At 55.3% G+C, this 25,965-nt stretch overlaps 2 protein-coding genes across 4 annotated transcripts in view; both read left to right on the top strand.

The window, feature by feature from the left end:
- Josd1 (Josephin domain containing 1) overlaps positions 1-25,965 on the top strand; it is a 312,495-nt gene that overhangs the window by 219,279 nt on the left and 67,251 nt on the right. The gene's annotated exons all lie outside the window — the stretch shown is intronic.
- LOC122119159 (casein kinase I) lies at positions 52-24,740 on the top strand. 3 transcript variants are annotated; one of them, XM_042693137.1, is made up of 12 exons: positions 52-117; positions 3,798-3,885; positions 13,802-13,912; positions 14,025-14,173; positions 16,522-16,750; positions 17,309-17,479; positions 18,214-18,362; positions 21,937-21,997; positions 22,781-22,973; positions 23,068-23,207; positions 23,585-23,648; positions 24,710-24,740. In XM_042693137.1, exons 2-11 carry the CDS (start codon positions 3,810-3,812, stop codon positions 23,599-23,601), a joined length of 1,296 nt encoding a protein of 431 aa, XP_042549071.1. In that variant the 5' UTR covers positions 52-117; positions 3,798-3,809; the 3' UTR covers positions 23,602-23,648; positions 24,710-24,740. The 3 variants fall into 3 exon arrangements, with proteins under 3 accessions (XP_042549071.1, XP_042549072.1, XP_042549073.1); XM_042693138.1 differs by lacking the exon at positions 21,937-21,997; XM_042693139.1 differs by lacking the exons at positions 21,937-21,997; positions 22,781-22,973; positions 23,068-23,207; positions 23,585-23,648; positions 24,710-24,740 and adding exons at positions 18,960-19,063; positions 19,159-19,574.

Below are 25,965 nucleotides of genomic sequence, written 5' to 3'. Positions count from 1 at the left end.
GAGGCGGGCGCGCCGGGCGGGCGGCTCGGCGAATCCCCCGGCATCCGCCCGGACGGGCCGCCCCCGCCTGCGGCAGCGCCGCCAGCAGCGGCCCGGCACCGGTGCCTTCCCGGCGGGGTAACTATTGGGGGCCCGCGGGCCCGCGGAGGGGCGCAGGCCGGAGGGGAACCGGGGTCCCCCCTCTTCTTTGTTTTTGCGGGCGCGGGAGTGGGGGGGCGCGGGGCGCGGGAGGGCGGCGGAGGGCGGCCGGGCGCCGCCCGCGAGGACAAAGGCGCGGCGGGGACCGGGAGGAGGGGGCCGCCGATCGGCGGGGCCCCGGGCGCCCCCTCCCCAGCCCGGCCGGGGTCCCGCCGCCCGGGCGACCCCCGCCTTCCCCGGCCTGCGCTTCAGGGCCCCGGGGAGGAGGCCCGAGCCGGGGTCCGGGGTGCCCGGCGCCGGCCGTGGGCTCGGGCTTCGCGGCCGAGCCCCGGGCTGCTGTGGGGCTCCGCGGAGGAGCCGCAGCGCCCCGCGTCTCTCGTGGCTCCCCGGGGCCTCGCACCCGCGCCCCCCCCACCGCACACCCTGGCGCAGTGTGCGGGATCGGGGTGTGTGCGTGAAGTGGGGGGGGGGGTCCCGAGGTGAAGCGGGGTGCGTGGGCACCGGGCCTCCGGCTTTGTTTTCCTTTGTGGAGAGAGGAAGGGAGGGGGTTATTTATCCCATTTCGGCGTTGGAGAAATCCGTGCTCGCCAAGTCTCCGGGAAACCAAACTGTTGGTGCCCGCGAGTGTGAGCCAGGGGGACGCGCGCCCGGGAGGCGCCCCAGGCCCGGCCAGCCCCCTCCCCGACTTCGCCCGGAGTTGTCGGGTGTCCGTCCCCTCTGACACATCCTCCCCCGGGAAACGAGGGGAGAGGAGCGGTACGCGATCGCAACTGGGTGGCTTTCACTCCATGCCTGTGTTTGGGTTTTCTTTGCGCCCTTTAATTTTTATTTTAAATGTTCTGCCCATTGACAAAGGGTCTTGGCTCTGGGCTAGAGGGGCGGCATCAGGAAGTTAAAATACACACACAACACACACACGCCCTGCCTGTGTACAGCGCTGGTTTGGTAGTTTAATTTTTTCTAACCATTTGGAACTCCTAAATACTCATGTCTGCCTTTTTTTTTTTTTTTATAACTTTGTTTATCTCCTCTTCCCCCATCACCCCGTACCCCCACCCCCCATGGGAGGGAAACACTCAAAGACTGGGAAAGCTGCTTTCATTTCCCGATGAACATCTTTCCTTCCCCTTCTTGGGGGGGTAGGGGGGGGGGTTCTGGGAGAGATGAGTGCTGGGACAGCCTGTGGTCTCCCTAGAGACCTAGGCCCCAGACCCGAGGAGACTTTGTGGCTGCCACAGAGCGGTTATATTGGGGTCCTGCAAGGCTGACAGCTTGCACCCCGCGTCTCCCTCTCAGCAGACGGCCTGGTAGCAGAGGGGCTGGGGGTCATGTGCAGTATATTTATGTAAGACACCCAGACAGAGGGCATGGGTATTTATATAACCCGGCGTGGGTATTTATGTAATATAGGATGCCTGAGTATTTATGTTCCTTTCCTAACCTGCGGCTTTCCCCTGCTGCCATGTGTGGTCTTTCCCTTGGTGTGGTGTGGGGTGGGGTGGGGTGGGGTGTGTGTGTGTGTGTGTGTGTGTGTGTGTGTGTGTGTGTGTGTGTGTGTGAATTCCCCCAACTACCCACCTTGCCAGGCTCACTAAACGTGCTGCTCTCCATTATACTCTTGGCCAGGCATACTTGGGAAGTTGCTCTCTGCGTGGACATGGAGTGCGTGGTCCTGGCATGCATGGCATGTGGGTTTCCTGTAAATGTGGAGTCTTGTTGCTGGCAGCCAGGCCACCTCAGCTGGGCCACGCCAGGCCAGGCATGTCCACGAAAAGCCTTGATGGAATGTCCAGAGTTTGGGTGACATGACATGACAGGGACTGCTTCCTTGTGGCCGTGCAAAGGCCTGTTGTAGTGGTTTTTCCGGACGCCGGTGCGGTGCTGGGTGCCTCCTGGGCTGGAGCTGTGGCTTCCCTGGCTCTGCCAGGGCCAGCAGCTCCGCCCTGTCAGTGAAGTAGTTCTCTCCCAACTCTCCAGCCAGGCCTGGGTAGCCCTTGGTATGGGGAAGGGCAGTCCCTCCATGCCAGCATAGCTGCCATGCCACCTTCCTGTTTTGCACGAGAGAAGTCCAGTGCGTGAGGGTGGGAGGTCACCCGGTGAGCATGGGGCTGGGTGACTAGGTGGGTCCCAGGGCAGTGACCAGGCCTCTCAGGACCTGAGTTTCTACCTGAAAAATGAGTTGTCCCTCCAGGTCCCTGGCTTTGTGAAGGCACTGAAGTCAGGACCTCTTCTTTTTTTTTTTTTTTTGTCTGTCCATCTTGGAGCTTGAACTCTGGGCCTGGGTGCTGTCTGTCAGCTCTTCAGCTCAAGGCTAGTGCTCTACCACTTGAGCCACAGCATCATGTCATTTTCTGAGTAGTTTATTGGAGATAAAAGTCTCATGGACTTTTCCTGCCTAGGCTGGCTTTGAGCCACCATCCTCAAATCTTAGTCTTCTGAGTAGCGAGGATTACAGTCATGAGCCACTGGTGCCCGCCTGACCTTTTCTTCCCTCTGTTTCCAGTTCCCATTTCCTGTCCCCCTTCTCCACCAGCAACCCAAACTGCCCCTGCCTCTGAGCCTCACTTGCTGGCCAGGAGCACAAGTATGCAGATCTCCGCCCCAGGGTGGCCCAGGCCCTGTTGTCTGTGGCTGCAGGAAGGAGGGAACCTGTTCAAATCAGAGCCCCTCCTGCCCCATGGGTTCTGATGGCTGCAAACCTGCCTTGGCTCCGTTTTTGTGCATGGCCCTTGCAGGAGACCCTCTACCCACCTAGGCTTAAAGGAAGCCAGCCCCAGAAGTTCATCCAAAGAGATCCAAAGACAAACGTGTAGTCAGGCCTGAGAGAAGTTCTGTGTCCTGAGCAGCGTAGATCCCTTTCCTGAGACATCCCCCCCCCCCCCCCCCAGCTTCCTGCAGAGCACACTGGGCCCAGGCCATGCTAGAATGACAGCTGGGCTGTGGAGTCCTGGCCCAGTTTTGTACACTGCATGCTGGATGGGGGAGGCGCCTGGAGTGCAGGGGAGACCCTGTCATTTCGGAGGCCTAAAGGCCACTGAGCAGCACCTTTGGGACCCCTCCTGCAGTCTGTCCTCCCTCCCATCCCTGGAGGCTAGGACTTGGCTGGTGGTTACAGTGGCCCCTGGTGGTCAGCTCCTGAGGGCCAGGCCCTTCTCTGAGGATGTCTAAGCCTCCCTGGGAGTGTGGAGAAGACTTTGTATCTGGCCTCTGGAGGAAGGTGGGGGTCACTGAGGGCAGAGTCACAGGGGCCCTCTGCTCCCACTCCCCTCTCTATCCCTGTTTCCCTCTTTGTCCTTGATTTCCGTTTCTGGGGGCTGTGGCCCCTTGTGACCAGTCTCACCCCCTCAAAGCTGCCTCCTCTTGGAGGGGTTCCCGAGTGAGTGTTCCCCAAAGAGATCCTCTGGGCTGTTTCCTCTGGGGTCTTGGCTTTAATTTCAGACTGGGCTGAAACCTGTTCTAAACCTGCCTCAGCCGTTCCTCTTGTGTGGGCTACCTGGTGCCCTCAGGCAAAGGGAGGCTCAGTAGCTTCCTGGATGTGGGAGGGAGGAGTCTGGCCTTTCAGGTCCCTTGCAGCTTTGTCTGGCCTTTGATGAGGGAAGAGAGGGTCCCCTCAGCAGCTTCCTGTTCTTTGACCCCTATGATTCTGTTTGTCTCTGCAGCAAGGGTGAACCATGGAGCTGCGTGTGGGGAATAAATACCGCCTAGGGCGCAAGATCGGCAGCGGGTCCTTTGGAGACATCTATCTGGGTAAGAGTTCCTGGCTGCCACCTGAACCCAGGAACAGTGGGACAATCCTGGGAAGGAGGCGGGGGAGGGAGAGGAGCCGGAGGAAAGAGCGCAGGACTTTGGGGGCTGACGCTTGAACTTTGCTCTGGTGGCATAACTTGCCAGTTGTGGAAAGAAGCCTTAGCTAGAGGGGATCGTGGGGTAGGGGACTCCCTTCACAGCTGGGTGGGCGGGCTTCCCACTTGCTGTGCTGGGCAGAGAGTATTTTTAGCTCTGATCTCCAGCTGTGGCTGACCTGGGTCCCAGTTGGTGTTGGAAACACAGGCTGGGCTGGCACCCTGGTCTCTGGCATCCCAGGAGAAGGGTGCTCGTGGACAGAGGGCCTGGCCCCCTCTCTGTGATCTGGCCTCCTGGAATGTAGCCCAGGCAGGCTGTGGAATGACGCAGGGGAGGGGTCTCCACCCCCAGGAAGCTGCTCTGTCTCCGGATGTGCTTCCGGTTAGAAGTCTGAGTTCTGATGTTGCCATCTCAGCCCTCTGGCCTGGGAGACAGAAGGCTTCTGCCTTTGGATGCCGCTGTTGTAGCCTGTCGGGCTCATGGTTGTGAGTCATGGCTTCCTTCGCAGTTGTTGATCTGCATGGAGAAGTTTTATTTTGGTAATTGTCAGTGAGGGGGGCTTACAGCTGTAAGGGGCACGGTGGCCAAGTCCCCGATGGAGGGTTTATCGGTGGTCTTGTCTCTGCCCTCAGAAGCAGGCCTGAGCCATTTTTGCGTCAAATCACTTCTGTCCTGGGCAGGGAAAAGGGACGAGTTAGTGTGTCGTGTTCATTAATTCAGCCTGTAAGGCCTTTCTCTTCACTAGTGGTTAGGGTCCCTGTTCCTTTGGCCTAAAAGATCTCTCTCTCTGGGAGACTCAGGGCAACCGGGTTCCGGGGATACTGGATCTCCTAAGCCCTTACCTGCCAAGTCTCCCTCAGGGCTAGCCTGGAGATGGTGCTGGAGGTACAGCGAGCCAAGGTGACCTGCCATGGTTATTACTGGAAAAGTAGCCAAGACCTGTCCACCACAGCATTGTTAAGCAAGAGTATAGAAGACAGGCCTGAGTTCTGGACCTTGCTTTGTGATTTAAGTGCCCCTATCTGCAAAGTTTATGTGTTGACACTGCCTGACTGATCAAGCACTGTTATAAGATAGCCAACACTGCAGGCACAACTGGCTACTCTCCCCTGGAAACAGGGTGGGAGCAGAAAGAGGGAAGACCAGGGTGCTGGTGGAAGTGATTTAACCCCGCGTGTTGGTGTACATCTCTGGAGGATTGCTTGAGGATTGCTTGAGTTCAAGGCCAGTTTGGGTAGAATCAGGAAGTGCTGTACACCTTCCAGGTCCTCCCGGAGGAGAGGTGGGCTTGTACGTGTGCCCCAAGGCCCAGCCTATGGCTGTCCATGGGGTGTGTCCAATGAGCCCTTGTTAGTGAAAGAATGAGAAAGCAGGGATTGTAGCTTGAAGAGCCTCACAGTAAGATGACAGGAGGTTGGGACTTGGGGGCCAGGCTGAGTTGAGGATCCCAGTCTTCATTTGTTGTGTGGCCTGGGAGAAGTCACGCCCTTTGAGTCTTAGCCTGTCTCCTGTTGGAGATCATAGGCAGGTGAAAGCCCCTAGTGGAATCTCCCAGATTTGGAACTGAAAGACACAAAGGCAGCTCTTGGCACCCCTTAGCTCAGACAAGCTCCTGCTGCCCCAGACAGCTCCCAGTCCTGGCCCTGTTTTTGCAGAAGGGATGTGGAAGTCCACAGGAGGGGCAGCCCACGCCACTTAGGAGAGCCACTGTCCCTGGTGTCCCTGCCTGGGGGCGGGACTTCCTGTTTCCTCATGGAGTCATCTTGCTTATTTTTAAATCTAGGGCCATATTGACTCCTTTTTGTGTCTGCTCTGGAGTAAATTGATTTCCTCTTGCTGTGCCCTGGAGCCAATGATGGCCTTTGTCAGCCTCAGCTTCCCCTTCTGGAGAGTGGTGGTGTGAGGAGCAAGGGGATCCTGCTGTGTAAAACACCTGTGTGCGCCAGGCCCAGCAGAGACACTTGGAGTGTGTCCTGCTGTGTCCCTGCCCTTGTGCTCCTTTGGGCCCTGCTGCTTTCCAGGGATCTTGAGCCTGCATGGGAATGGAGCCAGTTTTCTCATGCTCAGCCTTCACTGGGATGCAGGTGTTGGGGCTCCGCCCTTACACAACTCCTGTTGGCGCCAGCCTCCGCTCCTGTCTTTTGGCTTGGGGACAGTGGGGTGATTGTGGGGGCTTCCCCAGTGGGGCTCACTGGCTCCCTTTGTTCAGAGTGCTGGCCACATTCTGGTCACCATCACCAGTGCAGGAGCCTGGGCCTGACCCCTGAGGACCTCTACAGGGGGCCAGCGCAGCTCCCAAGCGCTGCTTTCCAGGACTGGGGAGCACACTGTGATGTGGCTGGGAAAGGCTCCTGGCACTTGTGGGGACCATTGGCTTTGAACCTGGGGAATGCTGTAGACCTCTTAGAACTGCTGGTGCTTTGCTGGGTGTCGGTGGCTCATGCCTATCATCCTAGCTATTCAGGAGGCTGAGATCTGAGGAACACGTTTCAAAGCCAGCCTGAGCAGGAAAGTCCATGAGACTTTTATGTCCAATAAATGACTCAAAAAACCAGAAGTGGTGCTGTGGCTCAAGTGGTAGAGCACCATCCTTGAGTTGAAGGGCTAAGGGACAGTGCCCAGGCCCAGAGTTCAAGCCCTACGACTGACAACAAAAACAAAAACTGCTGGTCCTTTGCTCTGTAGGGAACAGAGCTGCTGCAAACCCCCCCCCCCAATAGGTGGTTATGGGGGTAAGGGGGGGGTGCAGTGAACACTCCGGGCCTCTGATAGATGGGCGCTTAAGTTGCTGCTGCTGGGGAGGGGGCCAGATGTCCTTCATCCCTCACCCTGTTCCCTGCCAGGTCCCCCAATTTGTGTGCAGGTGTCTGCCATGAGCCCCCACTCATGGGTTGGCTGGCTCCCTGCCCATTATTTCCCCTCCAGGGCCAGCCAGGCTCATACCCTTCTCTGTATTTGTTTTGGGTGTGGACCCGTCCCTGCAGTGGGCTGCAGTGTCTCACGGATGGGCCACATGCTGTGCCTGAACAAGGCCATGTTTCTGCTGGCCTCCAGGCTGTTGTCCACCGGGGCCCCTCTAGCATGGCCCCTCATTACAGCACATGCAGCCCGCTGCCTGGATGGCCCTCCCGCTGGGCTCCCTCTGCAGCCCCTGCCCTGGCACCTTTCTCCAGGCCAGTTGCCCTTGGCTGATTACACAGAAAGTGAGCTTGGCTCCAGGGCAGCCCTGCTCCCACTCAGCTGCTCCATGCCCTGTGCCACCTGCAAATTGGATAAACGAAACACCAGGAAATTGGGATGGAGGAAGAGACGGGGCCTCGGAGGCTAAACTGCAAGTCCTGGCTCTGCTCCACCCAGGTCTGCCCAGCCTGGCGTTCCTTAACCTCTGTGGACCTCAGCGTGGAGGTCGGGGGAGGCCTGCTGCCCCACTGGCACTTCCGGGCTGTCGTGGAAGGTACCAGGGCTCGTGGGTCTTGAAGACCTTGTCTAACAGCTCAGGACCCTGGAAGTTGTTTGATGTATGGTCATTTGGAGACTGGGTTTTCTCATGTGTCAAGAGATGCTGGCAGGATGGAGTCAGGGCCCACGGGAATGAAGGGCTCTGTCTGCCTCCACCTCTGCAGTGCCCGTGCCCCGCACACATCTGCTGAAGGCCCTGTGTCCTCGGCTCCAGCCTGCACAGCTCCGGCAGCTGCCTCTATGTCTCCCCCCATGCTGGAATCTCCTCAGCCCTTTGCGTCGAGGTCAAGGGGCGCCCAAAGCCCCTGTGCTGGTGCTGGGAAGGTGGCATAGTGGTAGAGTGCTTACCTAGCATGCATGAAGCCGTGGGTTCGATTCCTCAGTACCACAGAAACAGAAAAAGCTAGAGGTGGCTGTGTGGCTCAATATCATCTTCAGCCACCCAAGGCCCCACCATACCAGACCACGCAGAGTTAGTGGCACTCCCTCCTGCCAGGCCTTTGCGCATGCAATGATGTGTGTGTGGGGGTGGGTGGCACAATCCTGGTAGCCTTCTCTCCAGGGAGATGCCCCCCCCATCCCGCCCCGTGTCTCTGTCTCCTGACTCCTTTGTTCCCATGCGGTCAGCTGCCGCCTCTGTCCCCCTCCCTCCCCCCAGTCCATGTCTACAGCCCAGGCTACTCATTCCTCTTCACCCCTCCCACTGTGGAGCGACTGCTGTGTGCCAGGCACTCTCGTTGCTAGAGCTTATCTGTGCCACAAAACAGCCTAGTGAGCTAGAGCCTACCAGTGGTTTGCAGATGGGTACACGGCACAGGGCAGTAAGGTTCCCTGGCTCCGAGGGGGCACAGGCAGGACTGCTGGACTCCAGCAGCTGTCCCTGGAGTGGATACTTGCGTCCATTGCATTCTCATGCTCACATTGGGATGGGCATGCTAGCAGATTCCAGGGCACCCCACTTCCCTCCTGTACTGTGTCCTCAAAGCCCCTCAGAAACCTGTGTGCTCTGCTGAGCACACTTTCACAGCTTGCAAACCAGCCTCTCCCATTGATTTTACTTTTCTTTGATATTGCTCATAACTCAAACACAAGGCTGGGTGTGGTGGCTTGTGTCTGTAGTTCCAGCTTGTTGGGCAAAGAGATAATGAGATAATGAGACCCTGTCTCAAAATGAAAATAAAAAAGCTAAGGCCAGGTCCTAGCTACTGAGGAGGCTGAGATCTGATGATCACAGTTTGAAGCCAAAGCCAGGCAGGAAAGTGCGATTTTTTTTTTTTTTTATCATGGGGTTTGAATTCTGGGCCTGCACTGTCCCTGAGCTCTTCAGCTCAAGGCAATGCAAGCATTCTACCTCGAGTCACAGCACCTTTTCCAGTTTTCTCATGGTTAATTGGAGATAGGAGTCTCATGGACTTTCCTTCCCTGGGCTGGCTTTGAACCGTGATCCTCAGATCTCAGCCTTCTGAGTAGGATTACAGGCGTGAGCCACCAGTGCCCAGCTGAGAATCTTATCTCTAGTTAACCATCAAAGCACTGAGGGGCTGGGAAGGTGGCTTGGTGGTAGAGCACTTGCCTTGCATGCATGAGGCCCTGGGTTTGATTCCTCAGTACCACATAAGCAAAAAGAAAAAAGCCAGAAGTGGCGCTGTGGCTCAAGTGGTAGAGTGCTAGCCTTGAGCTGAAGAGCTGAGGGACAGCGCCCAGACCCAGAGTTCAGGCCCCACGACCAAACCCAAAAACAAACAAACAAACAAAAAAACACTGAAAGTACATATACAGGGCTGGGAATGTGGCTTAGGGTAGAGCGTTTGCCTAGCATGCATGAAGCCCTGGATTAGATTCCTGAGTACCACATAAACAGAAAAAGCCAGAAGTGGCTCTGTGGTTCAAGTGGTAGAGTGCTAGCCTTGAGCATACAGAAGCTCAGGGAGAGCGCCCAGGCTCTGAGTTCAAGCCCCAGGATTGGAAAAAAAAAGAGAAGAAAGTACATATATACACATATATGTGTGTGTGTATATGTGTATATATATATACACACTATACATATATATACTTATGTGTGTGTGTGTGTACACACACACACACACATACACCCCAAAAATCAATACAATAAAAAATGTGTTGAGTAAAAGAAACAACCCAGCACTAGTGGCTCCTAGCTAACCAGGACAAGACTTGGAAGATTGCCATTCAAAGCCAGCCTGGGAAGAAAAATCTGAGAGATTCTGTCTTCGAAATAATCAGCAAAAAGCGAAGTCAAGGGCGTGGTTCAAGTGCTAGAGCACCAACCATAGCAATAAGCTGAGTGAAAAAGCATGAGAGCCTGAGTTCAAGCCAGGGATCAGCTCTCCTACCTCCCCTGCCCACAAAAACAGATTACAGGCTGGGAATGTGGCTCAGTGGTAGAATGCTTGCCTAGTATGCATGAAGCCCTGGGTTCTATTCCTTAGTACCACATAAACAGAAAAGGCTGGAAGTGGCACTGTGGCTCAAGTGGTAGAGTGCTAACCTTGACCAAAAAATACTCAGGGACAGAGCCCAGGCCCGGAGTTCAAGCCCAGTGACTGGCGGGGAGGGGGAGATTACAAAAGATCACATCTGAACTATGTCTATGAAGAGTGAGTTCCTGGGTTACAGGATTTGTGGGATGACTACTAAAGGGTAAGGCTTGTTTGCAGGTTGATAAAAACATTGTAAAAGGGATTTCATGACTATTGTGCAACATTGTGAATATACTCAGAACTGGTGGGTGAACTGTGTTTTGTGTACATGTATCTCAGTAAAGAGGCTATGCAGTTAACATGTAACAATGTAACAAGGAATCTAGTGGGGGTATCACCTGGGAACCTCCTGTTTCTTTTTTCTTTCTTTCTTTTTTTTTTTCTGGTTGTCCTGGGCCTTGAACTCTGAGCCTGGGCGCTTTCCCTGCGCTCTTCAGCTCAAGGTGAGCTCTCTACTGCTGGAGCCACAGCCCCACTTCTGGTTTTCGAGTGGTATATTGGAGGTAAGAGTTTCACAGACTTTCCTGCCCGGGCTGGCTTTGAACCACAATTCTCAGATCTCAGCGTCCTGAGTATCTAGGATTACAGGCGTGAGCCACCCGCGCCGGCCCTCATGTTTCTTTAAGAGAGGGAGGAGTAGAATACACGTTCCACTTCTGCACAGAAAGCCTTCCTCATTCTCTCCCCATTCCTCACGTTCTGTCGTCTGGTGGCTGTTCTTTAACCAGTGCCCAGGCTGGACATGGGGAGAGGTCCCTCCAAGCTGTCATAGTTACAAACAGTGTTAGCCACAGCCTTGTGAGGCTCCTTTGCATCGTTCCTGGGTGTCGGCTAACCCCCAGGAAAGGGAGGTGCTGGTCACCCCCTTACCCTCCCACTGCCCCTGCCAATGAACAGATGCTGTCTTGTCTGGGAACTTCTGACAGCCAGCTGAAACATAGTCTTTAGGGATCATTTAATTCGCATTTCTCTTAAGGAGGCTGCACATCCTCTGGGATGAGTAAGCCATTCATATTAATGATCTTTCTCTGGGAAGTCTGTTCACATCCTTCACCCTGCTTCCTGTTGAGTCTCACCTACCTGCCAGCACAATAGTTTCGTTTCTGACCTTTTTGCCAGGCAGAGAGGTTCTCTTTTTGGAGAAGAGGGAGGATATTGAGAGAGAGGCAGAGCGCATCCTAATTAATATGAGAGCCCCTCCCATCTGAGAGCCCTGGGGGTTCCTTGCTGGCCTTGTCTCCTTTCCCCTTCACCAGTAGTCAGCAGCTGACATTTTAAGTTATTCCCTTTTGTTGAGAGTTGCATCGTATGCTTATGCCCCCGAATTGCATTGAGTGTTGCGTGCTTTGAAATTGAGACAAATAGGTCTGTGCTCTCATCTGACACTTGCTTTTGAAGTAAAATTCACAAAACATCAAATTAGTTAGGCATCTTAAAGTATACAGATCAAAACCTAGTGTGATGGTACATTCCTGGAATCCCAGCATTCAGGAGACTGAGGCCGAAGGATCTAAGGCTTACGGCCAATCTAGGCTTCATAGCGAGTGAGACTGCATCAAGAAAGAGAGACAGAAAGCGAGAGAACAAAAGAAAAAGAAGTGGGGTGCAATGGCATTTACTGCCATGCATACAACAGAGCACCCCACGAGGTTCTAACACACGCTTCCTCTGCCCTCTTGGAAAAACTTAGTTCCCTTCAGGCAGCCATCTCTGTGTCCCCTCCCCTTCCCCACCATCCCATTTCCTGTGTCTGGAGCTGCCTGTTCTGGGTACTTCAGAATGGAGTGCTGTACTGGTTGGTTGGTTGTTGTTTTGTCGATTGTGGGGCTTGAAGTTAGGGCTTGGGCCCTGTCCCTGAGCTCTTTTGCTCAAAGCTAACACTCTACCACTTTTGAGCCACAGCACTGGTGGTTCATTGGAGATAAGAGTCTCTTGGACTTTCCTGACTGGGCTGACTTTGAACTGTGATCCTCAGATTTCAGCCTCCTGAGCAGCTAGGATGACAGGCGTGACCCACTGGAGCCCAGTTTTACTGGACATGTACAGCGAGATCATGGCCTGCTGTGCTTCTTAGAAATTCCGTACAACCTTTCTTCCTCCCCTTGGGTTTCTCCTGGCTGTGGTATGAGCTGCCTGGGCCTGGGCCAGTGCTGGTCTTGTCCCATCCCCCAACACCAACACCCACATCCTTCCGTGGAGGTGCAGCTTTTCCTGGTGCTTCCTTGCTTGTGTCTCCTGGCCGTTGAGTCTGCTCAATGCTTACATGATAGTGCCCTGCTATCAGCAGACCACCAGCCTCACTGCTGGTCCTGTGAGGGACCCTACTCTTCCACCCAGCTCACTTGCTCTTTTGGATAATGTTGCTAATTGTGTGTCTGTGTGTGCATTTACGTGTGTGTGTGTGCATGCATGCGTGCATGCGCGCACGCACACACACACACAGCACTAACTGGGGCTTGAATTCAGGGCCTTGCATTCTTGCTTAGCTGTTTTGATCGAGACTGGCTCTCTACCAATGCAACAGTGATATACAAAAGACCATATGTTGGTAATGATCTGTACAACTTGTGGGGTGGGAGGAGGTTGGGGGGAGGTAGGGAAAGTAGGAGAAAAATGAGGAAAGGGGTAACAAGTTTGACAAGAAATGTACTTATTACCTCACTTATATAACGGTAACCCCTCTGTACATCACCTTGACAATAGGAAAAAAAAAAAAAAAAAAAGGACTGGCACTCTACACAAGGGCCACACCTCCGCTTCTGGCTTTTTCCTGGTTCATTGGAGATAAGAATGTCAGATTCTCTGCCTGAGCTAGCTTAAAGCCTCGATCCTCAGATCTCAGCCTCCCCAGTGGCTGAGTCTTTCTGGCAAGTCTTGCTAACTTTTTCTCCAGGCTGCTGGCACTATAATCCCCTTATCTCTACATCCCAAGTCGCTGAGATTATAGGTGAGACCCTCAATGTCTGACCTGTGATTTTCTTTTCTTTCCTTTTTTTTGTGCCAGTCCTGAGGCTTGAACTCAGGGCCTACCTGCTATCCCTGAGCTTCTTTTGCTCAAGGCTAACACTCTTTCACTTGAGCCACAGCACCCCTTCTGATTTTTTTCTGTGTATGTGGTATTGAGGAACAGAACCCAGGGCTTCATGCATGCTAGACAAGCACTCTACCACTAAGCCACATTCCCAGCCCCTCTTGTGATTTCTTGAGCCCTGGGCTAGGCCCAGGCTTGAGAGCTGGGCCTCCCTGTGTGGGAGGATTTTTGGTAGAACCTGTCTTGACTTCAGGTGAGCGTAGGAGCTGAGGAGAAGCAGAGGTGCAGACAGGACCCTCATGCCCACACTCAGAAGCCAAGAGAACTGGGGTTCATACTAGTTCGTCACTCCCTAGATACGTCTCTCGGCTGGGCCTGTTCCCTCTCCTGTGTAACAGGGATACTCAAGCGAGAGATGCGGGGAGGTGAGGTGAGGGGGCCATCTTGGAAGGTGTCAGCATTGATGGGAGTGGGGAGTCAGGGCTGGTTATTGAACCCTTACAGAACCTTCTGCAGGAAGCTTGGGATTATCAAGGGTATTCACCTTCCCACTGGACTCCTGATTCCTCTCCTCAGCCATTTTGGCTTCATCGGTCTGGGGCGGGATGGTAATGGAGCTCATGGAGCTCAGCCTCTTGGATCTCCACCTGCATGCTTCAGTGAACTTCCAGGTCTGTGTCTTGCTGGCTGGCTGGGCTGTTCTCGCCTTCTCTGTCCACAGCCTCTGGAGAGGCCCTGTGCCCCAGGCTTGGGCTCAGCAGCCTTGGAAATGCTGAATGGGGACTACCAGCTGGCTGAGGTAAGTGACCCTGCTCCTCTGTCCTTGCAGGTGCCAACATTGCCTCTGGTGAAGAGGTAGCCATCAAGCTCGAGTGTGTGAAGACGAAGCACCCGCAGCTGCACATTGAAAGCAAGTTCTACAAGATGATGCAAGGGGGAGGTGAGCCTGAGCTCCTGCGGGGGGAGGGGCGGGCACCTGACAGGATGTGGGCTATGCCAACGTGTTGGGAGGGAGCCACCCGGGCTGTGACTGCCCCTCTTCCCTGCCGCAGTGGGAATCCCGTCCATCAAGTGGTGTGGGGCTGAGGGCGACTACAATGTCATGGTCATGGAGCTGCTGGGGCCCAGCCTCGAGGACCTCTTCAACTTCTGCTCCCGCAAGTTCAGCCTCAAGACGGTGCTGCTCCTGGCCGACCAAATGGTGAGCCCCAGCCCCGCATCTTGCCCAAGGGCACAGATGCCAGCCCTACCTCTGAACCTGCTCGGGGTGCTGGAGGAGGGGTAGAGGACAGGCCTGGCTGCTGGTTAGGGAATCTCGGTTCCCTGTGGCCAGATCCTCTGGTGTTTATTTATAATGCAGATTCCAGGCCCAACTGCGCACTAACCAAGCCTGCCTCCTGCTGTGGGGCCTGGGCCTTCCCCTTGTGGTGACCCAAGGTGAATGGTTAAGCCTCTGAGCCTCCATCCCCTGTGAGTCTCCGCATTGCCAGGCTCTTTTGGGGAGTAAGTGAGATGTCACACGGTGCCTGGGCCAAAGTAGATGTTAGGTCTGCAGCCCTGGTGCACAGAGGAAGGCTTTGTTAGAGAGACAAACCTGGCTGGGCAGGGTAGCCACACCTGGAATTCCAGCCACCCACACTGAGGCCAGCCCAGGCTACCCAGTGAGAAGTCTGAAAACAAAACAAAGAGATAAAGGCTGGACTAACAAAGCCACTGAGGGTCGGATATGCACTTAGCAGTGAGGCCTTGGGTTCCATCTGTGGCACCACACAATAGAAGAGTTACTGGATGTAGATGTGGGCTGTGCAGCGGGTGCTGTCCCTGGCCTGTGAACACCCTGTGTTTGCAGGTAATGTGTGTACAGAGTGGGTTATCAGATACCCACAGGGAAAACCCCCAGAGGAGTTCTAGGAGATACAGTATTCAGCCCTGCTAAAGCTGAGGCCCAGAATGGGGTCAACTGACCTGCCAGAACACATGGCATGGCATGAGTGTTGGAGTTTAAGGGCGGGGGAGGGGAGAATCACCACTTAAAGTGGATCTGGTACTGGGCACCAGTGGCTCACGCCTGTAATCCTAGCTACTCTGGAGACCAAGATCTGAGGATTTTGGTTTAAAGCCAGCTGGGGGAGATAAGTCAAAGAGACTGTTAGCTCAAATTAAGCAACAAAAGGCTGGCAGAATTGGAACTGTGGCTCTAGCTGGTAGAATGAAAAAGCTCAGGGACAAGTGACCCAGCCTGGAGTTCAAGCCCCAGTTCCAACACACACGCACGCACGCACGCACGCACGCGGTCTGCAGGTGTGGCTCAAATGATATAGAACCCTGACAACCTGACTAGCAAGCATGAGGTCTTGAGTTCAGAATCTCAGTACTGGGCTGGGAAGGTGGCTCGGTGGTAGAGTGCTTGCCTTGCATGCATGAAGCCCTGGGTTTGATTCCTCAGCACCATATAAGCAGAAAAAGCTGGAAGTGGCACTGTGGCTCAAGTGGTAGGTAGAGCGCTAGCCTTGAGCTGAAGAGGTCAGCGCCCAGGCCCAGAGTTCAGGCCCTACAACTGACAGGGAAAAAAAAAAATCTCAGTACTGCCAAGAAGAAAAACAAAAAGCAAGAAGGGGTTGTGTGTGTTTGACTTTGGTGTCCCTTGGAAGTTCTGATGAGCCCTGTCTTTTGTGTTCCATCTCTTGTCCCTCTGGGTCTTCTTTGGTGTTCCCAGCCCTCCTCTTCTCCTGATTGTGATTGTCTCTGTGTCTCTAGCTCTCCAGGTCTGTGTGGGTTGAGCCTCGCAGGGTTCTATAGGGGCCTGAGTGCATGAGGCTTGAACTCTGGGCCTGGGCACTGTCCCTCAGCTCTTTAGCTCAAGGTTAGTGCTCTACCACTTTGAGCCACATCACCACTTCCAGTTTTCTGGTAGTTAATCAGAGATAAGAGTTTCACACTGGGGCTGGGAAGGTGGCTCAGTGGTAGAGCGCTTGCCTTGCATGCCTGAGGCCCTGGGTTTGATTCCTCAGCACCACATAAGAAAAAAGAAAAAAGCCGGAAGTGGCGCTGTGGCTCAAGTAGTAGAGCGCTAGCCTTGAGCTGAAGAGCTGAGGGACAGCGCCCAGGCCCAGAGTTCAGGCTCCATGACCAGACCAATAAAAAAAAGAAAGTTTCACAGACTTTCCTGCCCGGCCCGGCTTTGAACTGTGATCCTCAAATCTCAGCTTCCTGAGTAGCTAGGATTACAGGCGTGAGCCACGGGTAATCCACCGGTGTCCAGTTCCTTTGGAGTCTTGACATGGGCTTTTCTCCTCACTCGCTCTCCCTGTCTGTCTCTCATCATGTCCTCAGTTGGTATTTGCATTCACATTTGTGAACTCTTCTTTCAGACTCCATCCTAATGTCACTTCCTCCAGGAGCCTTCTCTGACTTTCTTCTGAAATCATCTTTTCTGGTCCTTGGTGAGGTCAGGGACCTGACCCTCCAGCCTCAAATCTAGGCCAGCCTAGAGCACATGGTGCAGGCCCTTCCATTGAACACTTGCGTCTCCTCTTCTCCTTTCCCCAGATCAGCCGGATCGAGTACATCCACTCCAAGAACTTCATCCACCGGGATGTCAAGCCCGACAACTTCCTAATGGGCCTGGGGAAAAAAGGTAACCTGGTATATATCATCGATTTTGGCCTGGCCAAGAAGTATCGGGACGCCCGCACCCACCAGCACATCCCCTACCGGGAAAACAAGAACTTGACTGGCACTGCTCGTTACGCCTCTATCAATACCCACCTGGGCATCGGTGAGTGAACTGGGCCTGGAGCAAATGCCGCTGGCCCTACTTGGTTTGGAGGCCCCAGCATGTTTCCGGGGAGCCTCAGACAGGGACACCCCTCCACCTCACAGCCCCGAGTCTGGAATTGATCCCCAGCTTGCCCATTTTAAGTAAAGCTGCACATGCCTTCATGTGCCCTGCTTCATTCTCGTAGCGGCCTAATTGTGATTTCACATATGGGATGCTTCAGAGCATGCAGCTGAATGAATGTCTGAGTCGGTTTTGACCCCAGCCCAGTCTCATGCTACAGCTTTTGCCCTCTTCCCCTGGGAGGGGAGGGGTTGAAGAGGTGAGGGGTCAGTAGTACCCACCCACTGTTTAGTGAAATAGCGTCTGAGCTTGAAAAACTGGGAAAGCTGCAGGAGGAGGACAGGTCTGTGTAAATCCCAGGGCTGTGGGGAGCGAGCGGGCACTGGGCAGGGGTTGTCTGGTATGGGTGCCCGGTCTGGAACGAAGCTGAGGAGGAGCTGCAGACCTGAGTGGGTGGCCAGGGCCCTTCACCTCACTTCATCTCTGGCTCTGCAGAGCAAAGCCGTCGAGATGACCTGGAAAGTCTGGGCTACGTGCTCATGTACTTCAACCTGGGCTCCCTGCCCTGGCAGGGCCTCAAAGCAGCCACCAAGCGCCAGAAGTATGAGCGGATCAGCGAGAAGAAGATGTCGACACCCATCGAGGTCCTCTGCAAAGGCTACCCCTGTGAGTAGCCGGCGGGGAGGGGCAGGATGAGGCTCCTCCAAGTCCAGACACCTGAGCACCGCTCAGGGGCTGCCTGCTGCTGAACAGTGTGCTGAGGGCCCCCAGTTCCCCAGGCTCCTTGGCTGTCACACACCAGGTGTCTCCAGTCTACACTCCTGCCTTGCCTCCGAGGGGCCATCTCCTTGCCTAGACCAGTTGAATAGGCTTAGGTCACACACATATCATTGGTTTTGGATCAACCTTTGAGTGTGCGCGTGTGTGTGTGTGTGCGTGTGCGCACACGTGCATGCATGTGTGCTAGTCCTGGGGCTTGAACCTAGGGCCTAGCAGCTGTCTCTGAGCTTTTTTGCTCAAGCTTGGAACTCTTACCACTTGAGCAATAGCTCCACTTTTAATTGAAGATAAAAGGCTCATGAATTTTCTTACCCAAGCTGACTTTGAACTGCAGTGCTCAGATCTCACCTGCTGAGTAGTAGCTGGGATTACAGGTGTGAACCACCAGCACCTGGCTCTGCTTAGCCTTTCGAGATGATGACAGCCGTGACCCGGTCTCCACACCGAGTGCTGCACAGCCATTGCTGGGAGCAGCTCTGCCCACGGCTGCGGGCTATTCTTTCGTCCTGCCCTCCTAGGTTCAGAGCATCTGTAGGGGCAGCAGGTGGGGGGGCACAGCGTCTGCGTGCTTCTGGGAACATGGGCCTCACATGGCCTCTGTCCTCCGTTCTCCCCGCCAGCCGAGTTCTCAACATACCTCAACTTCTGCCGCTCGCTGCGGTTTGACGACAAGCCTGACTACTCCTACCTGCGCCAGCTCTTCCGCAACCTCTTCCACCGGCAGGGCTTCTCCTATGACTACGTCTTCGACTGGAACATGCTCAAATTTGTGAGTCACCTGGAGGCTAAGGAGGGCTTGGGGGACTGGCTGGGGAAGGCCCTGATGCCTGGTGCCAGAGTGGCCTGGTGGCAGGCGGGGCTCCCGGCAGATGGGAGATTCGAGCTGGATAGTGGCAGTGACCTCGCTGGTGTCCCACACGCCCCCCTCTCCTCCAGCTGCACCTACATACAGGGGGTATGCCATCGTGGGAGGCGGGGGTCAGGCCTCTGGCAGGCGCTGCCCCTTGCCGGGCCATGGAGGACCTGGCCCTGCTTCAGGTCCCTCCAGAGTCCCGGTGGCAGGTCGTGGATGGTGCTGTCAGGCCCCTCTGCCGCCCTGATCGCTGTCTGCACCATCCTGTTCCTCTTGTTCTCCACGTGCCAGGCGGCCACCTTCGCCCAGGCCTCCTTGGCTAGCCTGGACCCTCTCACAGTGGCTTCTTTCTTTCTGGTCATGGGACCGTGGGTCTTGCTAGGTCGTTCTGTCTCCCACATTTAAGGGCCCTTGGGGGGGTGGGGTGGGATGGAGAGAAGCGCTCGACCGCCATTCCTGGAGCTCCGGAATCTGTGAAATCGTATGTCTTGTTTCACGTCTCTTCTGGAAAAGGGGGCTTCCTCGAGCCAGGCTCAGCCCCGCAACAGCGACGCTATTGCACCGCCTCGGCCCCTTCCCTGGCCATGCGCCGGGCCGGTGTGCCCACCCACCTACTGGTAAGGACCCACCGACGCTTGCCACGCCCGAGACCTGCCACTCGGCCAGTAAGCGTGAAGCTGAGCTTCAGCTGTGATCTCTCTGTCCCTTCCAGGTGCCCGGCGCCCCTGGGCACCCAAGGCCCCTCAGATAGGCCCCTGGAGGAGATGGAGGAGGTAGAAGAGCTGCCTCCCCAAAACTACTGGCCTGTGGTCTGGACTCCAGGGCCCCAGTTCTGACATTACCAGGTGTGCCTGCAGGCATCAAGGCCAGGCCTGAGCAGGCATCCCTTGGGATGGAGGGGCTGGCAGCCCCCTGAGAGATGGCCTGCCATTCAGTGGAGAGGGTGTGGAAGAAAAGGCCCTGCGTGGGATTTTCAGGAATGAACCAGCTACTGAGAGTCAGGATAAGCCTGAAGAAGGAATTGTGGCCTTTACCTGGAAGCGTCCTGTGGACACAAGCACCAGGACAAGGCCTCGTCGTCGTCAGCCTCTGTATTGACCCTGAACTCATTAAAGCCTCGTCTCCCTGCTCTCTGCCCTGGTGTGCGTCTTCTCACGGCAGCCTGGGGGCCAGATGCTGAGGACTGGGCCATGGCCCCCTGAATGCCACATTGGTGTCGGGGCTCCTCTTCCCTCTGAATCCATTGGTGGACTGGTCTTGTTTGTTTGTTTATTTATTTATGTTGGTTGTGGGGCTTGAACTCTGGGTCTGTGCGCTGTCCCTCAGCTCTTCAGCTCAAGGCGAGAGTGTTCTACCACTTGAGCCACAGCGCCACTTCCCGTTCTCTGGCGGTGAATTGGAGATAAGAGTCTCACGGACTTTCTTGTCCTGCCCAGGCTGGCTTTGAACCATGATCCTCAGATGTCAGCCTCCTACGTATCTAGGATGACAGGTGTGAGCCACCTGTGCCCGGGCCCTGGTCTTGTTCTTTTATTTTTTTATTTATTTATTTTTATTTTTTTGGTCGGCCGTGGGGCTTGAACTCTGGGCCTGGGCGCTGTCCTTCAGCTCTTCAGCTCAAGGCGAGCGCTCTACCACTTGAGCTACAGCGCCACTTCCGGTTTTCTGGTGGTTTATTGGAGATAGGAGTCTCACGGTCTCTCCTGCCCGGGCTGGCTTTGAACCGCCATCCTCAGATCTCAGCCTCCTGAGTAGCTAGGATTACAGGAGTGAGCCACCAGCACTCGGCTTGGTCTTGTTCTTTTAAAGAGGACAGCAGAGGTTAGGTAGGGAATGGGTGTCCTAGGCCAGGAAGCTTGGGGAAAGGCCTGTGTGGCCCTCCTCAGTAAGCGTGGAAGGTGGGTGCCTCCCAGCATGGAAGAGCCTGGGTGCTGCTGTAAAAGCTCTGTGATGGGCTTAGCCCTTCCTAGGCTTTCAGGCAAGAACAGATTTCATACTCCCTAGACCTGTGAGAGCCACTAGAAAGTTACTGACCACCCGGTGCTAATCTTTAACCCACTCAAACAAATTCAGATGAAGCCAGTTCAGTCGCCTTTGCCACATTTCAAGTTCTCAGCCGCCATTGGTGGCCGCTCTACCCAGCAAGGCAGGACATTTGTCATCCCAGAAAGTTCTGTGGACAGCTGCTCTGGATGGCTCCGTCATGATTCCTCCGGCGGGCCCAGCCAGCACAGGCCAGGCCAGGCGCACCTTCTCTACTCCACGGCTGGGACTTGGACCACCCCCTCCCTGGGATCCAAAGCAGAAGAAAGGCGTCAACACCCATGTCTTCCCCTGGTGAGCCCCAGCCACAGGAGCATCTATAGAACATTCAGAAGCGAGGTCACACAACTGTCACTCTAAGGCCAGGCCAAGCCACCCACCCTGCAAGAAGCCATTACTAGCACCTTGCAGCAGACAGGTCTCCATACTGCACCTTGGACTATGGACTCTTCAAAGGAGCTTGACCTTTGCCTTGACCTTGCGGTCGCTGTCCCATGTCATCAGGGCACCTGAAACCTGGGATCCTGTTCTCGGTACACGGCCACTGTTGTGCGGTCCAACCAGCTGGCTAGGAGGCCAGGAGGAAGCGCCACCCTGCCATGGACAGAGATCCAGATGACCGGATGTTGACATTTTTGTATTTTCTTATGGGCCAATAAAGACGGGAAAAGCTCCCTAGTGTCCCTTTCTTGATGCGGCGCTTGAGCCCGTGGAATGGTAGGATAGGCCTCTTCCTCCTGCCCACGGGGCTGGCATTGGCCTGAGCCCGCAGGGTGGCCAGGGGCTGGGGCTGTAGGGGTGCGCTCAGCTACTGGTTCTACAGTGCTATTTGTGTTGTCCAGTTTCACCAGTGTCAGATTCCCTGCAAGGAGAAATTGTTTGGCCTTTCCGAGTCAGTGTGCCTGACCCCAGGTGGATCTTATGGGTGCCATTTGTCTCCATTTGGGCTGTGCTTCTGGCTGAGTCTGCCAGCCAGTGAGTGAGCGGACGAGGGTCCAATGGTCCCACGCCTGTCTGGTGGGCTAGTTGGGATGACCGGGAAGGGTTCTGTGAAGACAAGTTTCTAGACAGAGTAGAACTAGGTGGCAGGACCTGGGTTCAAACCCCCAGCTTTTCTCTCATCCTGAGGCTCTGTAGCCAGAGCAGATACGGTAAGGTTGTTGATACCTGTGTCCCACTTCTGGTTGCAAAGCCTGCCTCAGAATAGACCCCAGGAAAAGACAAGATGGCCAGCAAGGCAATACTGACCCAGCCTGACTTGGTTACCCCTAGGGTTCAGTAGTCATTCTAATCCCAGCCCCCACCAACCTGAGGGGCCTGAAGATGCTCACCCATGTCTCTAGGGCAGCAGAGCTTTCTCGGCTAGTTTCTGGGAAAAATGGGTTTGCCCACACCCCGTGGCCTATGACCAGACTCCTAACTCAGCCCATAGCTCTCTCCTCCACAGATCCGGCCCCCCTCACGCCAGCCCCCTGCCCTTCCCTGTGGATGGCCCCAGGACCAGCTAGGTAATGCAGCGGGTGCTGCTCCATGCCCTGCTCCTCCCCGGGCCTTTCTCCCTTCCTCCTGCACTGGGCAGCAGTGGCTAAAGGGCCCCCGGGGCTCAGCATCCTTCCTCGCCAGCCTTGCCTGCTGGGCTCTTTCCTTTCTGTGGCATCCAGCCCAGCTTCTTCTCTGGCTTCCCCAGTTCCCATCCCAAGGCTCACAGCATCTGTGTGGATCCACTGGGCCTCTCAAGTAAAGCTTGTCAGGACCCGTGGTTGGGTCGAGGGGTTGGGGAAGGACTTCCCCCTGGTGAAAAGAGCCCCTGTCTGGGCACGGGGTGGGGAGCGTGAGGGGCACCTACAGTCAAGTCCTGGCCCTGTCCTCAGCTAGTGCTGTAAGTCAGCCTGTGCTTTCTTCTCCGGACAGACACCCCCTTTTTAAATGTTAGGTAGGCCTCCGAATTCTTCCCTGCTTGGTTTGAAAACCTCAACGGGTGCAGGGCTCTCTTGTTGGGGGACGGGTGGGGAGCTAGGTTGTAGAGGCCAAAGGAAGCCTTGGGGACATCAGCCCCTCAAGTTCTGACTCCAGCTGGAGGCCAGAGCACACAGCTTCCGCTGCTTCTCTCCCTGCCTTCTCCCGCCTTTGGGTGCTGTGTGGCTTTGTTTCTTCGCTCTGTGAACAGGGGCCATCTCAGCCCTCCTGGGACCTGGGCTCTTGCTTTGTTAGTGAAGGTTGACCAGAGGGTTTTGAGATGCTCTTCCCCCTGCCCTGGCAGAGCTGACCAGTCTCCTCTGCTGTCCTTGTAGGGTGCAGCCCGGAACCCCGAGGACGTGGACCGGGAGCGGCGAGAACACGAGCGAGAGGAGAGGATGGGGCAGCTGCGGGGGTCCACAACCCGAGCCCTGCCCCCTGGCCCGCCCACGGGTGCCACTGCCAACCGGCTCCGCAGTGCAGCCGAGCCTGTGGCTTCTACCCCGTGCTCCCGCATCCAGCAAGCTGGTTCGTAGAGGTCTTGGGCTGTGGGCTGAACCTGAGGGGGCCGGGGGTTCCTGGTGGCCACACTGAGTGGCTCTCCACACTCCCCACCCTCCAGGCAATACTTCTCCCAGAGCGATCTCTCGGGCCGACCGGGAGAGGAAGGTGAGCATGAGGCTGCACAGGGGCGCTCCGGCCAACGTCTCCTCGTCAGACCTCACTGGGCGGCAAGAGGTCTCCCGGATTTCAGCCTCACAGGTGAGCGGCCCTCACCCCAACCCCGTCTGGGCCATGGCAGAGTGAGAACCCCTGGGTGCAAGTCCAACCTCCCTGCCAACTCTAATCACCCGGGAGCAGGAGACTGGGCCTCACCCAATCCCAAGGTCCAATCAGCCCCATTTCCTGGAGCCTGCTGCAAATAGTGCGGTACCCCCACACCCACCCCAGGGTGGCCTGGAGTGGTTACGTGGCCTCCTGGGCAGTGAGTGCTCTGGCTTCAGAGCAGGGACCCTTGAGGGTCGGTGGCTTCCCAAGCCCCTCCTCCTGGCATGAGAGACCTGGTAGGGGTGGGGTGGAGCTCCACAGTGGGGCGAGGTTTGCCTGAAACTTAGCCCATCTCTGCCCCCTCTCCGAAGACAAGCGTGCCATTTGACCATCTCGGGAAGTGAGGAGAGCCACATCGGACCAGTGTTTGCTTAGGTGAGTGTTGTCTGCTGTGTAAGCAGGCCCACCTGGCAGGGCTGAAACCACCTGGCAGGGCCCTGGGGAATGCTAGTGTGTGTCAGTGAGGGGGAGGCCTTTCCTGGAAGGAGAGACCGTGGACTCCCCTCAAAACGAGGCCATGGCTGGGGGCACCTTGAACCTCCAAACCAAGGCTTCTCGAGGAGTTGTGGGGAGCCAGTGGCTCACTTCTGTAATCCTAGCTACTCAGGAGGCTGAGATCTGAGGATTGTGCTTCAAAGCCAGCCTGGACAGAGACTGCCAACTAACCACCAAAAACCTGGAAATAGAGCTGTGACTCAAGTGGTAGAGCCCCAGCCTTGAGCAAAAAAGCTAAGAGACAGTGTCCAAGATCAAGAAACATGCTCAGCCAGGCACCAGTGGCTCACGCCAGTAATCCTAGCTACTCAGGAGGCTGAGATCTGAGGATCGCAGTTCAAAGTAAGCCCAGGCAGGAAAGTCCGTGAGACTCTTTAACTCCAATTAACCACCAGAAAACCGGAAATGGCGCTGTGGCTCAATTGGTAGAGCACTAGCCTTGAGCTGAAGAGCTGAGGGACAGCATCCAGACATCAGGGGGGAAAAAAAACAACACTCCCCTTCCTCTCCCCTCTGCCCCTACTCCTACACCTTTGGAGTCAACCAGACTTGGGGCCCAGGCTTCCTGTGCTAAGCTGGGGCCCTGTGTGGATTCATTCTGCTAGTTAATGCCTGCCCTTAGGACCACCCTCTCTCTCCAGGGCCCACCTCAGCCTCTGGACTGTTGAGCAAGTTCAGTCCTGCAAAGCATTAAGAACAGGGATTGTTAGAAGGCTTATATGGCAGCTGGGGAAGGCTGCTCTGGGCTGTCTGGAGGCCTTCAGGCAGTGTGGAAGAACTCTGGGCAAAGATTTGCCCTCACTAAGGTTCCCACCCTTCCCCCCCCCCCCCCCCCCCAGCCCCAGCCCCAGCCCAAGTGTGACAAGCTAGGCTTGGAGCAGGCTTTTCCGTATCAGCTCTTACACCAAAGGCACCTAATTTCTCTTTCTTTCCCCTTCTAGTGTCTTCACTGTATTTTCTTTTAAAAAACAACAAAACAAAAAAAAGATGGAAAAAAAAAAACCACTCAAATGAACAACAAGAAAAAACAAACAACCCAGCACAAAACCGACGATGGATTTTGTTTCTTTGATTTTTATTTTGCCAACGGCAAAAAGATGGGTCGTCCTTAGCCCTGAAGACTCCTGTCCCTACACTGCCTGCTGTCCCCAACGTCCAGGCTGCCAAACGCTCCCCCACGAGGCCAGGCACAGGAGCCAGATGCCGAGCCCCACACCAGCCACACCAGCCACGTGTCCCCAGCACTGCCGCCACTGACCACGAGGAATCCTGTCCCAGTTGGAGATGGAGAGCCTAGGCTGGCAGCCGGAGTTGCTCATGTCTGGGATGGTTTGGCCAGTCAAAGTCAAGTCCTGCTGGGTTTCCTAAGCCTTGGATCCAAGGAGTCATCCCCACCCCCCCTCCCGGGAGATTACAGTGGCCACTTCCTGTTATACTTTCCCAATGTCTCCTGAGCATTCGGGTCTTCCCTTCACCTCCCTGTGGAGACCTTTTGTGGGTGGCAAGTTGGTGGCCATGTTGCCTTTGTGTGTGTGTGTGTGTGTGTGTGTGTGTGTGTGTGTGTGTGTGTGTGTGTGTGTGTGTGTGTGTGTCCTGTGTTTCCCAGAGCAGGTGCCTTACTCACCTGCCAGGCCAAGTTTCTATTCTCATCCCCTGAAAAGGAGAGGAGGTAGACAGTGACCTCCACATCCCTCAGGGTTCAGAGCACCCTTGCCACCACTGCCCCCCAAGTGCCCACCTGTGGCAGCTCCATCTTCCATTCCTGGTCTTTGGGCAGAGTCTGTGGATTGCCTCTGGCTCCGGGGTGCCAGTTCCTCCCGGGGCCCGCCAGCCTCCCTGGGCCTCTTCTCCCTGGGCCCAGCCTTTTGGAGGGGGAGCCTGGGGTCAGGGCTATGTGTTGGATTTAGCCTTCCTAGTTAACAACTGGTTTTGTTTATTTTATTTTTGTTTGTTTTCTCGGTGTGTGTATTTCCTAATTTATTTACCTCTGTTTTCCCCTTTTTTTTTCTTTTTTTTTTTTTAAATTAAAGAGCAAAGCTTTTTATTACTTTGTAATTTAAAAACTGAAAAAAAAAATTACTGAAGAACTTTGGGGGGACATTTTGTACTTTTTTCCTGTGTAAATACTGGACTTTTTTGAGCTTTATTGTGGTTGTTAATTTGAAGTAATAAAGTAGAAAAGAATAAAGTGATGTGG

The sequence above is a fragment of the Dipodomys spectabilis genome, unplaced genomic scaffold (genome assembly GCF_019054845.1).
Source record: "Dipodomys spectabilis isolate Male_0828 unplaced genomic scaffold, ASM1905484v1 ptg000163l, whole genome shotgun sequence".
NCBI classification, from domain to species: Eukaryota; Metazoa; Chordata; class Mammalia; order Rodentia; family Heteromyidae; genus Dipodomys; species Dipodomys spectabilis.
Note: the sequence above shows the minus strand (reverse complement) of the source record. Positions and strands in the feature narration are given on the sequence as shown.